The 12755-nt window shown below is 50.8% G+C and overlaps 1 protein-coding gene across 1 annotated transcript in view; it reads left to right on the top strand.

Annotated features, from left to right (window-relative positions):
• Positions 1-12755, top strand: part of SLC13A3 (solute carrier family 13 member 3) — a 67941-nt gene that overhangs the window by 50128 nt on the left and 5058 nt on the right. The window contains exons 10-11 of the mRNA XM_021689342.2: positions 3893-4005; positions 11969-12130. Coding sequence (XP_021545017.1) covers positions 3893-4005; positions 11969-12130 — 275 coding nt within the window. The remainder of the gene's footprint in view (positions 1-3892; positions 4006-11968; positions 12131-12755) is intronic.

Below are 12755 nucleotides of genomic sequence, written 5' to 3'. Positions count from 1 at the left end.
AAAGACTCTGCAATCCAGGCAGGATTTGTCTCTGCTCCTCGGGCTGGCTTCCAGCTGGCTTTCTTCATCACGCACTCCGGGGACCATGTCCTGGCCTCTCCATAGTTTCTACTGCTTCTAAGCTTTGGCCTCTTTATCACTTCTGCTGCTGTACAGTTCCTGACTTTTTTTAGAGCTTGGGTTCCCTAAGCGCGTCTTCTCCGTTGTAATGCCCACATTCTCACGGCACCCACTCCCACAGCCGGCCGGCTCACGCCCCTCCCTGTAGCACACGGCCTCCCTTGCTCTCTGTCCTTTCATCTTCAGCTACACATCTGTGCACCTGCTGTCCCTCTACCTCCTGTGGAATCTGCTTCGTCTGGCTTGATATTTGGGCAGCTCTCCCACCAGGCCACCTCGTAGCCTCGTAGATTCCCAGCCAGCCTGGGGATCGGCTGCCCTTGGTCGGGTCCCGTCCGTGGTTCCGTCACCTGTGGGCGGGCTCCAAAAGCCCAGAGCTTCCTCTCAGCCCGGGCTGTGGGGAGGGCCTGTGATGTCCATGTTTGGTATCCCAGCTGTGTTACCGAATTTGCTGGGTGACCCTGAGTAAGTTCCTAGGTTGTCTGGGCCTTGCTTTCCCACTGAACGAGAATGAACGTGTCCCTTAGATACTCTTCACCCCTGGCCTTAGTAGTTTTCTAGAACAGAGGTTGCAAACTCAAATGCCCACAGGGAGGGAACAGTGTTGAGTGCAGCCGACTGGGTGCAGGAAAATGTGTTTCTTGACACAAGGCCCTCCCCGCCCGGCTTTCCTTTTACGTTGTTGACACAGAGAACAATGTCTATATGAGGAAAACAGCCGCCGAGGATGCTCGTGAGTGGCAAGACCCCTTGCGTCAGGGCACCCCCCTCGTGTCATGGGGTCTGTGGAAAACTGGCAAGCCAATAGCCTTTAAATAAAAGGGCAGCTGTGACTCAGTTTCCACCGAGTGTCACCGTGCAGGAAAGCAGGACTCGTCTTGCCAGATTTGCTGGTTTTTCAAGAGAAGCAAAAAAATTGTAGGCAATCTCCCTGATTTTAAACGTTGGCCACGAATCTGAATTGGAAAACACCATGTGGGCCAGCAACAGCAGCGTGAGAACACATCTGGTGGCTGGGTCTGGTCTGCCCATGGAGTACAGCATGCCACTTCCGCGGAGGGCTCTTTGGGCTGGGGATTCGGGGGTTGCCTGGTGGATGGGGAGACGGGGGCCTCCGTGAGCACCACCTGTCCTTTGGCCACCAGTGGGCCTGCGCAGACTGGGCTGAAAAGAGGCGTTCTCACACTCAGCACCCAGGACTTACATGAAGCCTGAGAGAGTGGCCAGTTTCCACGGAGAGAAAGTGACCTGATCAGGGTCACACAGCTAGCTAAACAGAGTCAGAGGGTAGAACCCAGGCGTCCAAGCCAACCTTGATTTTCTTATTGTACCCGCTGCCTTCCATTCTTCCTTGGGTGGGAGTCACACTTGCATTTCTGTCCCTTTATGTCACTCAGCAAGTATCAACACAGTGCCCACTATATGTTGGGCACTGTGCCCATGGATGATGATGGGGATGATAATGATGACTTCCATTTCCTCTCTGTCCACCAAGCTCTTCCTCCAGATATCATGTGGCTCACTCCCATCACTATACTCAGACTCTGTCCAAATGTCACCTCCCCAGAGAAGCCTTCCCTGACTACACTTTCCAGAAAAGCATCCCTCCCTTGTCACTCTCCACCCCTCTACCCTATTTTCTTTCCTTCCTAACACATTAAATTTCCTGACATTATATATTTATTGGTTTCTCACCTGCCTCCCTTACTGGAAATGTAAGTTCTCCAAGGGGAGGGATTTTCTCTGGTTTTGGCCATTTCTGAATCCCCAGTGCCGAGAGGAGTGGTAGGTCCTCGACATCTATTTGTGAAATTGAATAACCAAGGACTTGCTCTGGGCCACACCCAGAGCTGAACCCTTTGCCCCCACGGGCCCATGTCATCTCCCCAGTGGGTTTTTGAGGAGCTGCAATTGCTCCCTTTTGTAGATGAGCACGCTGAGGCTCAGAGAAGTAGAGTCACTAGCTCAAAGCACACAGCCGAAGGGCAGAGCTGGGATTCAAATCTAGTTCAGCTTCAGAGCCTTTGCTCTTAGCCTCTGCTGCAGACAGCTCGCGGGCGGAACGCGGGGCTGGACTGTGAGAGGCCCATAGTTAGAGGCTGTGCTTTTTTTTTTTTTAAATATTTTATTTATTTGACAGAGAGAGACACAGCGAGAGAGGGAACGCAAGCAGGGAGAGTGGGAGAGGGAGAAGCAGGCTTCCCGCTGAGCAGGGAGCCCGATGCGGGGGCTGGATCCCAGGACCCTGGGATCATGACCTGAGCCGAAGGCAGCCGCTCAATGACTGAGCCCCCCAGGCACCCCGAGGCTGTGCTTTGAAGAAACAGCAGCAAGGGCATGGTAGGATGGGACCATAATGAAGACGATCAGAGTGCAGGCTGTGTGCCTATCGTGACGCAGGGGGGCCTCATTAGCACTTACCGTGTCACTCATTTAATCTGCGGGATGTTAAACCCATGGTCAGGGCCTTCTCCTATGTGGGGCAAGTCCCTTTCCTTTTTCAGACCTTGCCTGCCTCTTTAGTGAAATGATACTTCGTTGCCTAAAGGCAGAGGGCCAAGCCACCCAACATCTCCAGCTTTCATTTCAGATAACGAAATACAGAAAAAGCTGAGAGGGAGAAACAAAATGTCAACGGTTGTGTGACCAGGAATTGTCCTGGGAAGTAGGGCACCGCCATGCATGAGCCAGACCTGTCCTCCCCGCCTCCCTGGTGGCCGCCTGCAGGGACAGTTCCATTTCAAGAGTGTTCACTCTGCACCAGGCATCGGGCGATGCATCTGGCATCCCACTAGCCGACAAGTGTTTTGGAGTACACACCAGGTGCTAGGCAGTGACGCAGGGATGCGGCTGTGAGCTGACCGGGACCGTGTCTCTCTCCACCAGCAGCTCCCTCATTGCCTCGTCAGTGTTCACGAGCACCCTCCAGGGACTGTTTCTGTGCCGCGGGCCAGCCGAGGAAATGGGGGCTCAGGCAGGCCAGGTCACGTTCAAGGGCGTGTGGTGAGCCACCACCCAGGAGGGTCTGTCTCCAGGCCTGTGCTCCCAACACGGGGGTGGCAGACTTCAGCCCGCGGCCCAAATGCACCCCTCCTTGGTCGGTAGGGTTCCCTGGGAGCCACGCCCGCTCACGTATGTCCTTTCTCTGGCTGCTCACGCACTACAGTGGCGGCCTGGTTCCCCAGAGGCTTGCAGAGCCTGGAGTATCCACTCCCTGACCCTTTCCAGAAGTTTGCTGGTTCCCGTTCTAACCACTGCGCGCGGACACTGCTGCCTTTTAGGACATAAAAATCCTCCCATAATTCCGTGAACCAAAGATACTCTTCGTTTCTCTTTTCCTGAATTTCCTTCCACTTTTCCCCTCTCTGTACACATTCAATTACAAAGAGAGCCTTTTCTCTTGTAAATGAGGGTGAAAGCAGCACTGCCCAGAAGGGGTTTTGGGAAATTGAAAGGATGTCCTGCATGGAGGTGGGGTGCCCGGTTCCAGGAGGTTCTCACGCTCTGGGAGCCATGACAATTATTTTCGTTCTGAGTAGAGCAGACACCCCTCATGATGCTCGCGGGGTTTTTCCCTGAGGCCCCAACATCAGATGCTGGAGCCAGACTGTGGCTTCCAGGAGACCCCCCCCTCAAGTGTCCCCACAAAGATGGGGCTGCAGGGGCTGGTGACACTTCCTCAGGCTGAGTGTCCTGGGTATGTGTCAGGTCCCCCTCTGCCCCGGGAGGACCGGTGTCCCCTCTTCAGGCTAAATGTCTTCTCTCCACCCAGCTTCCAATGCAGAGACAGAGCCCTTGCTGACGTGGAAGAAGGTCCAGGACACGGTGCCTTGGAACATCATCCTTCTCCTGGGCGGGGGCTTTGCCATGGCCAAAGGCTGTGAGGTAAGAGCCGCAAGCGGGAGGCAGGCCTGGGGAGGGGGGTGCAGGTTCCAGTCCTGGCTGCTCAGGGTCACCCCAGCCACCACCAGATCCCCCAGTTGCCAGATTGGGATCATCATGGCTCCATCCTCAGCACCCGGTGCTGTGAAGGAAAGGAGTAAGGTCTGATCCAGACTCTCAAGGAGCTCACAATGAGCACACTACCACTAAATACTACTATCATGGCTCGAGGGGTCCTGTGGGCACAGAGGAATAACCCTATGCTCACCCCCACCCCCGGGCTGGGCACTGTTCTGCGTGCTTTACACACATTAACTCATTTAAACTTCCCAACAAGCCTATGAGGTAGATGCCATTATTATCCCCATTCTCCAGATTAAGAAACTGAGGCACAGAGAAGTAAAGTGATTTGCCCAAGGTCACACAGCTATGTACTCAGGATTAGAATCCAGGTAGTTTGACGCCACGGCCTATACTCTTAACCACCATGATATAAATATTAGAGATTATTAATATTAATCAGTTAGTGTTATTATGAATATTGTTCTAGAGGGCTCTTTGAGCTCAGAGGCGGGACTGGGACTAGAGTGAGGGGAGCGGGGCACAGAATTTCAGGAGGCTCTGGCTCTCAGCACTCTGCAGGTGCAGTGTCAGCAGGCCCTGCTCAGAACAGGTGCATCCTCAGTGTTACCCTTCAAACATTCACGCTGACCCTAGGGGCTGGGTAATATTTGTATCCCCATTTTACAGATAGGAAAACCGAGGCACAGAGAAGTTAGTTAAGCAACTCTCTGAAGGTCGTACAATTGCACTCTGCTCAGGAGCTGGGGTTCCAACTCCAGTCAGACTGCTTTCAGAGTCCAGCCTCCTAACGGCTCACTAGCAAGAACTTCCCAAGTGCTGGCATCATGTGGAGCACTTTGCAAACAGGGACTCGGTTCGTCTTCATCAACACCACCGAAGTAGATGCGATTGCTGTCCACACTTCAAAGATGAGGGAACGGAGGTTACTCGAGGCTAAATAGCTTGCCTATGTTTGTGCAGCTAGGAGCTTGTTGGAGCCAGGATTTGAACCCGCAGTTCATGATGCTGGGCTCCACCTCACCCCTAAACCTCTCCTTGTAAGCCAAGGCATTTAAAACCACAACCAATTAAGCATTAATCTGAAATTAAGGTGAAGGAAACCTGAAATTGCTTCTCAGATTGCTTTCTTTCTTTAATTCAGTTCTAATTTTCAGGTTCCAACAATGATACAATGTAAGACATCCCTAAAGTGTATATGAGTAAGAAGCCCAGGCTTGAGAATCAGAGTATCTGGATTCAAATCCCAGCTCTACCACTCCTCGCTGGGGCACTTTGGGCAAGTTTCTAAACCTCCCTGGGTGCCAGTTTTCTCATCTATGAATTGGATCAAAGTTCCTACTCTTCGGGGTTGTTGGAAGTAATTAGAGAATGTAATAGCTGTTGTAATACATAGCAAATGGGGAGCATGAGGAACTCCCTGTTCACTCTCTAAATCCTCATTCTGTGGTCTTGTGGGTTCTGCTTCCAGAGAGCAGACTCTGAGATGCAGGCGAGGGAGCAGGGGTGTTAGGTTGTGCCCCTGAGGTTCCTCCCTGTGGACGGGGGGAGGAAGGAAGCAGGAGAGGGCAGGGGGAGAAGCACAATCGTGAGCAGACCCCACGACACCTCCACCAACCCCACAGGGAGCATGGTGCTGAGCTGGCCCTTCAGAAATGTCCCAACTGGTCTGAGATGGCCAGGCCATACCCCGGCATCCCTGCACCAGTCTGTGAATGTGAGCCGCCCCAAGAGTGAGTGTGACCTCGGCCAAGACGACTCTCAGGTCTGAGACAGCTCCTCAGGGGCTGACAGTGAGGGCCCTGGTTCCCTGCACTGGGACATGCAGGCCTTCAGAGTCCGGAGTGCTAAGCCATTATACCAGGTTACTCACAAGGCCTTCACTGAAGGTGGTCTGGGTGGCACATTCAGGTTCTCAACCCAACGACTCCTTTTTCTGACATATATTTTTATTTTGCTCATTTTTCCCCAACAAATAACACATACAAATACAATAGTATAGACTTCAAAATGAGCAAAAGGCAGCCTGCCCCAGCAGGGACCAGAGTGCTCATGAGCAACAGTACTGTTTTTGTCTCCGTTTTAGGAATATCGAGGACCAGAGAGGTTAATTGACTGATCCTAGGTAACAGAGCTCATAGGTAGCAGAGCTGGGATTTGAACTCCTGTCTGACTTTTCTCACTACTGCGTCCTATTGGGGATGTACCAGGGAAGGCTTCCCAAAGGAAGTGACATGTTATCCAGGTCCTGAAGAGGCCATGCAACACAATGGTAAAAAGCATGGGCTGTCGAACCCAGACTGTCTGGGTTGGAGTTGTGGGTCTTGTACCTCTTCACTGTGTGGTTCGGTTTCCTCATCTGTAAAATGGGAATAATAACGGTGCCAAGTCATAGACTTGTTACAGTTATGAAATGAGCAGATGCATGTGGGGAACTTAGAACAGAGCCGACATGGTTGGTTATTATAATTGAATGCAGGGGAAAGAGGGAAATCAGAATCAGGGATGACATGGAGGTTCTTGCCTGAGCAACTCAGTGGAAAGGGTGCCATTTATCCAGATGGTACAAGCCTTGCCTGACTCTGAGGCAGGGGGTAGAGGAGATGGCCCTGTACCCCGGAGGCTTCTCTGAGTTCAGGATGTGGTGGGAAAAGTCTCGGCGCTCAGTGGGGGCTGGGCTGCAGGACCACTGGGCACACTAGGAAGCCGGTCTGGCTCCTGGCCCAGCTCTGGGCCGCCGCTGGAGTTTCTGTTTAACAAGGGCTTTGTCTGGCAGCTGCCCCCTTCCCCCCACCCCTGCTGGTACCGGCTCCTCCCCAGGCCAGCACAGCCTGCCCCAGGAGGGACCAGAGCGCTCATGGCACATCCTGCTTCGTGGCCCCGGCCCAGTGCCCTCACCAGGCCACTGCCAGGCTTCCTGGGGCTTACAGGTCCTCGGATGGGGTCCAGGGTGAGCCTGGATGTGTGGACTCCCTAGTGCTGGTTTGGGAGGGCTGGAAGCAGATCCCAGGGCTTGCTCTGAGCTTGGCAACTCACTTAAACTTTACCGCTTAGTGTCCTCAGTGCATTTTTCTCCTGCTGTAAAACTATCCATGACTCCCCATATATTTAGACTCTAGTCTGAAGGCTTCCTTGGCCTACGCACAGGGCCCAGCGTGACCTGGCCCCTGCCCACCTCCCTGGTGTCAGCTCCTACCTCTCTCTCCTCGTTGGCTCCCCTCCAATCCCACTGGCCCCTTAATGTCAGCCACACTAGACTCATTTGCACCCCTGGACCTTTGCATCTGCTTGCTTTCTGCCTAAGGCTCTTCCCTGAGATCTTGAGTCCTGGCCCTTCAGGTCAGCTCCAAGGTCACCAACTCAAGGGTCCTTCCTGGTACCATATCTAAAGTAGCCTCCCCTCCAGCCACTCTCCCTATAACACCCCACTATTTCCTTCCCCTAAATTTCCTGCTCATTTGTTTGCTTGTTGGTGTCTCTCTTACTGGAGCATAAGCTCCACGAGGGCAGGGGTAGTATCTGTCTTATTCACTACTGTTCCGGCATTGAGAAGAGTCCTGGTACATAACATGTTCAATAAACATTTGTTGGACATGACCCATGAAGCGGGCTGTTTTGAGGGTTGATGCCGTGAGGCATGGAAAGTGCCCAGAACGGGGCTGATACATACCAGGTGCTAAAACCAGAGCCACCTTCAACCTCACTACTGTTATTGTTACTATAGTTTTACTATCTCATGGATTGAAAAATTGGTCTTCTTCTGGCACCTTCATGTATATCTCATTTAATCTCCACCAGAGGAAACTTATCTACAAATATATCGGGGTTATAGGAGCTTGAGAGTAAGTCAGAAGGGAGCAAACCCTGTAGGCAAGTAGAAACGTGTATATTTTCCCCATCCCTCATTTCCTGCTGGAGAGTCACCTGAATGAGGATGGTGGTGGTGGTGGTGATGATGATGGTGATGATGATGGTGGTGGTGGTGGTGATGATGGTGATGATGGTGGTAGTGATGATGGTGATGGTGGTGGTGGTGATGATGGTGATGGTGGTGGTGGTGATGATGGTGATGGTGATGATGGTGGTGGTGATGATGGTGATGATGGTGGTGGTGATGATGGTGATGATGGTGGTGGTGGTGGTGATGATGATGATGATGACGGTGGTGGTGATGATGGTGGTGGTGATGGTGGTGGTGGTGATGATGGTGATAATGGTGATGGTGGTGGTGATGATGATGATGATGGTGGTGGTGATGATGGTGATGGTGGTGGTGGTGGTGGTGATGATGGTGATGGTGGTGGTGGTGATGGTGATGATGGTGATGGTGGTGGTGGTGATGATGATGATGATGATGGTGGTAGTGATGATGGTGATGGTGATGATGGTGATGTTGGTGGTGGTGATGATGGTGATGGTGGTGGTGGTGATGATGGTGATGATGATGATGATGATTGGCATTATTTTATTGGGGAGGTAGCCTAATGAAGTAAGAGCTAGATTCTAAGCTCAAAATTCCAACCCTAGGGCAAGTCATTTCACTTATTCAGGCAAATCACCACCTCTTTGTGCCTCAGTTTCTTCAGCCATAAAATGGAGATAATTATACAACTTACCTCATGGAGTTGTTATAGAGATTAAATATGTTAATATTAGCCAAGTCTTCAGAAGACTGCCCAGCACAGAGTAAACTCTACATGAAGTGCTTGTCAGATAAATAGTAATGACTCCTATTCCGTGCTATGTAGAGGGACTGTGTTTTGCATGCATTTGTTTAATCCTTACCACAACTCCTTGAAGAAATCAAGGAACAGAGATGTTCATCAGTTTGCCCGAAGTCAACAGCTTATAAGCAGTATGGTGGTCCGAATGCTCACACATGTGTATGAAGTCCTCTCTTTTTGCTTCCCTTGAACCAAATTCACTGGCTCTCTCTCCCTAGGAATTATTTTTTTTTTTAATTATTATTTTTTTTTTAAAGATTTTATTTATTTATTTGACAGAGACAGAGACAGCGAGAGCAGGAACACAAGCAGGGGGAGTGGGAGAGGGAGAAGCAGGCTTCCCGCTGAGCCGGGAGCCCGATGTGGGACTCGATCCCAGGACCCTGGGATCATGACCTGAGCCGAAGGCAGTCGCTCAACCAACTGAGCCACCCAGGCGCCCTCTCCCTAGGAATTATTATACAGAGTTGTATACACACAGCCGAGCCTACTGTGTTTTACGAGTCTCTTAAAGATTGTCAAGCCTCTCCCCTCCCATCCTGCAATGTGGCCTCAGGCACCTCTTGACATCTTTGGGGGCCATAAGGAACACAGTTTGACAACCACCACCCTGGGCAATTTCTGAGTGTTTCGCCACCTCTGGCTTCTTGTGACTTGAAGCTAATAATGACAACTGGCGTGTTGGGGGGAGGTCACCAGGTTCCGGGGCATTTTCCAACTGCTTTGTAGATTTGCTCCTTTTCTCCCAGTAATAACCTTCGGGGATAGGCACTGTTATATCCGGGTTTACAGATGAGAATACTGAGGCACAGAAAGGTTAAGTTACTTGCCCAGGATGACACGGCTAGGAAGGATTAAGGTGGGAAACAAGCTTACGCTGACTCTGGGGCCCTTTCTCCTCATCCTCTGGCCACACGGCGTCCAACCTTGCCTGTTGCTGGTTCTAGAGTCCCTGGAACACTGTGGGGCGGTGTGTTTCCAAGGAAACGGAGCTTCCAATACCTAAGGGAATGGGAAAGGGCAGGTGAAGCCCTTGGGAGTCCCCAAGAGAACCCCAGGCAGCAGGGGGTTCTCTCCCCTGACGCCGCCAGACCTCCCTCTGGTTGCGGTTGCGGAAGCTGAGCCAAGGACCCGAGTGTGCTGGGACGTTGGTTGGAAGCCCGCCACCCAGAGGCCTGGCCACAGGGGAGCTCTTGGCTTCTCATTCACCCAAGTCATTAATATTCCCTCTCTCCAGCCCCTCTCCCTTAAATCGCACACAACTGCCATCAGTCTCTTAGCCAGAGCTGTGGCCTCTGGGAAAAAACAGTGGCCCCATTTTCCCCTTGAAAGATTCCCTGGATGGGGAAGGGCTGGGGCCTTGACTCTGCCATGCACCATCATTTCTAGGCTATCAGACAAACAAAGAAGCGTCTAAATTTTACAAAGACTCTCCTAGGGAAAAATATCTTTAAGCATTTATTATTCGTTCCTTGAAGGTAACTTTTAAGTCAAATTATGGGGACCGGTGTAGTATTTTATTTATTTATTTATTTATTTTTAAAAGATTTTATTTATTTATTTGACAGAGAGAGACACAGCGAGAGAGGGAACACAAGCAGGGGGAGTGGGAGAGGGAGAGGGAGAAGCAGGCTTCCCACCGAGCAGGGAGCCCGATGCGGGGCTCGATCCCAGGACCCTGGGATCAGGACCTGAGCCGAAGGCAGACGCATAACGACTGAGCCATCCAGGTGCCCCCAGGTGTAGTATTTTATTTATGTAAAAACAGTATGCTGTGTTCTAGAATCCATTATGAAATTTTAAGTTCTAGATAAGCAGTAACATTTCTATCAAACATAAAAGAAATGTATAAAGTTTCTTTGAAAAACCCAAGTGTATCAGGATCAAAGGATACTGGGTTGCTAAAAGGGCTATGGTAAGCACACACTTGATTAAGTATTTAAATACTCCTACGTAGAGTAACTCCTGGAGAAGTCAGCAGAGAGAGCATGGAGAGAATTCTGCAACACTGATGGCGGGGTAGAGTCTGGAGCCAGGGAGGGAACGATCTAACTTGTCTTTCTCTGTCCTGGAGGGCTGTCGTCGGCTCTGGGCATCACCCTTCATTAAGGGGGGCAGTGACAGACTGGTGCATCCAGAGGATGGTGCCCAAGTGATAGGGAGCTTTGCAGGCCCATGTTTGCTTACAGAAGTTCATGGCACTGGAGCGCCCTGGGTGGCTCAGTTGGTTAAGCGTCTGCCTTCAGCTCAGGTCATGATCCCGGGGTTCTGGGATCGAGCCCCGTGTTGGGCTCAGCGAGGCATCTGCTTCTCCCTCTGCCTCTCCCCCGCCCATGCTTTTTCTCTCTCAAATAAATAAATACAATCTAAAAAAAAGAAGTACATGGCCCTCAGTGTGAAATATATCTCAGGTTATTACTTTTGGGGACCATAGGCAAGTCACAAAAACTTTGCCAGTCTCAGTTTCCTTCCCTGTAACACAGAGACAAATGTCTGCCTTCCAGAAAGGCTGGGAAGGGTTTAGGAGGTAATGCATGCAGGAGCCAAGCAACCTGTAAAGCCTCAGGGGTGATGATTCTTACGATAAAATAAGTAATAATACAATGTTGCGTTATCATTGTAATAATCATCCTTATCATTACTCACAAATATCTTTATTGTTGATAATCATTTTGATAGTGCTGTATTTAACGTATATCTGATAAAGGTTTTATAGATGATATATAGTATATCTTGTATATATTATTATATGATAATGATCAGATTACTAATGAATATTTTGTATACACAATTGTGTTAATATTTTTGTCATTCATCACCACCCACGGAGGGTCCGGTTTTCCTCTCTCACTCAAGTTGGAGCTTAGGGGTGCTAGAGCCAATTGGATTATTTGGGGAACAAAGGGGTTTGGGTCCTGGGCCTACAGAGTTGGAGTAGAGAGCAGTTCAAGAAGCAGAGAAGCTGACGCCAGTTGGCTGAATGTGTGGCCTTGGACCTGTCACTGACCCTCTCTGAGCCTCAATCTCCCCATCTGTGAAGGAGTATGGTTGTCACTGTTGTCATCATGGTGGTGCATCCTAACCTCCCTCCTGGACCCAGCCCCTGGGGATGGCGGCTGGGGCCGGGCGCGGGTGTGAACAGATGCCCCCCCCCCCCGCAGGAGTCGGGGCTGTCGGCGTGGATCGGTGGGCAGCTGCACCCCCTGGAGAACGTGCCCCCGGCCCTGGCTGTGCTGCTCATCACTGTTGTCATTGCCTTCTTCACCGAGTTTGCCAGCAACACGGCCACTATCATCATCTTCCTGCCTGTCCTGGCAGAGCTGGTGAGAGTGGGAAGCGGGGGGGAGGCTTCAGAAATCTCTCCCCCGCCACGAGGAGCTCCGTCCCGGCTACAGGGGCCTTTGCTCTCTTCCAAAATGCATGCAAGTGTCAGACCCTGATTTTTTTCTTTAAGAAATATGCAGAGTAAATACTTTCAAAGTGTACCAAATTTTCTTCCTTTGGAGACTTTCTAGGAAAATACAAATTTTCAAATGTGGATTAAGATAAAGTAGGAAATCTGAGTAGACAAATAACCACAGGAGAAATTCTAATGGTAGGTGAAGTTCTAAGCTCCCTCTAAAGAAGGGTTTCTCAGCACTATTGGCATTTGGGGCCAAAAAATTATCGGGGGTGGGGGGCTGTCCTGTACGTTGTAGGATGTTCAGCAGCATCCCTGGCCTCTATGCACTAGGTACCAGGAGCACTGCTCTAAATCATGACAATCAAAAATGCCTCCAGACATTGGCAAATGTCCCCTGGTGGGGGAGACAAAACCATCCCCTGTTGAGAGCCACCACCCTAAAAATCACTAGCCAGTCCTCAGAGGGTCGGCTAGGTGAGAACTAGCAAACCTGCAAAGAACAGCTAGCTCGCACCTTACTCACACTATTTCAGAGCACAGAATAA

The sequence above is a fragment of the Neomonachus schauinslandi genome, chromosome 10 (assembly GCF_002201575.2).
Source record: "Neomonachus schauinslandi chromosome 10, ASM220157v2, whole genome shotgun sequence".
Classification (NCBI taxonomy): domain Eukaryota; kingdom Metazoa; phylum Chordata; class Mammalia; order Carnivora; family Phocidae; genus Neomonachus; species Neomonachus schauinslandi.
The sequence above is the reverse complement of the archived record's forward strand: the minus strand, read 5'-3'. Positions and strand labels throughout refer to the sequence as shown.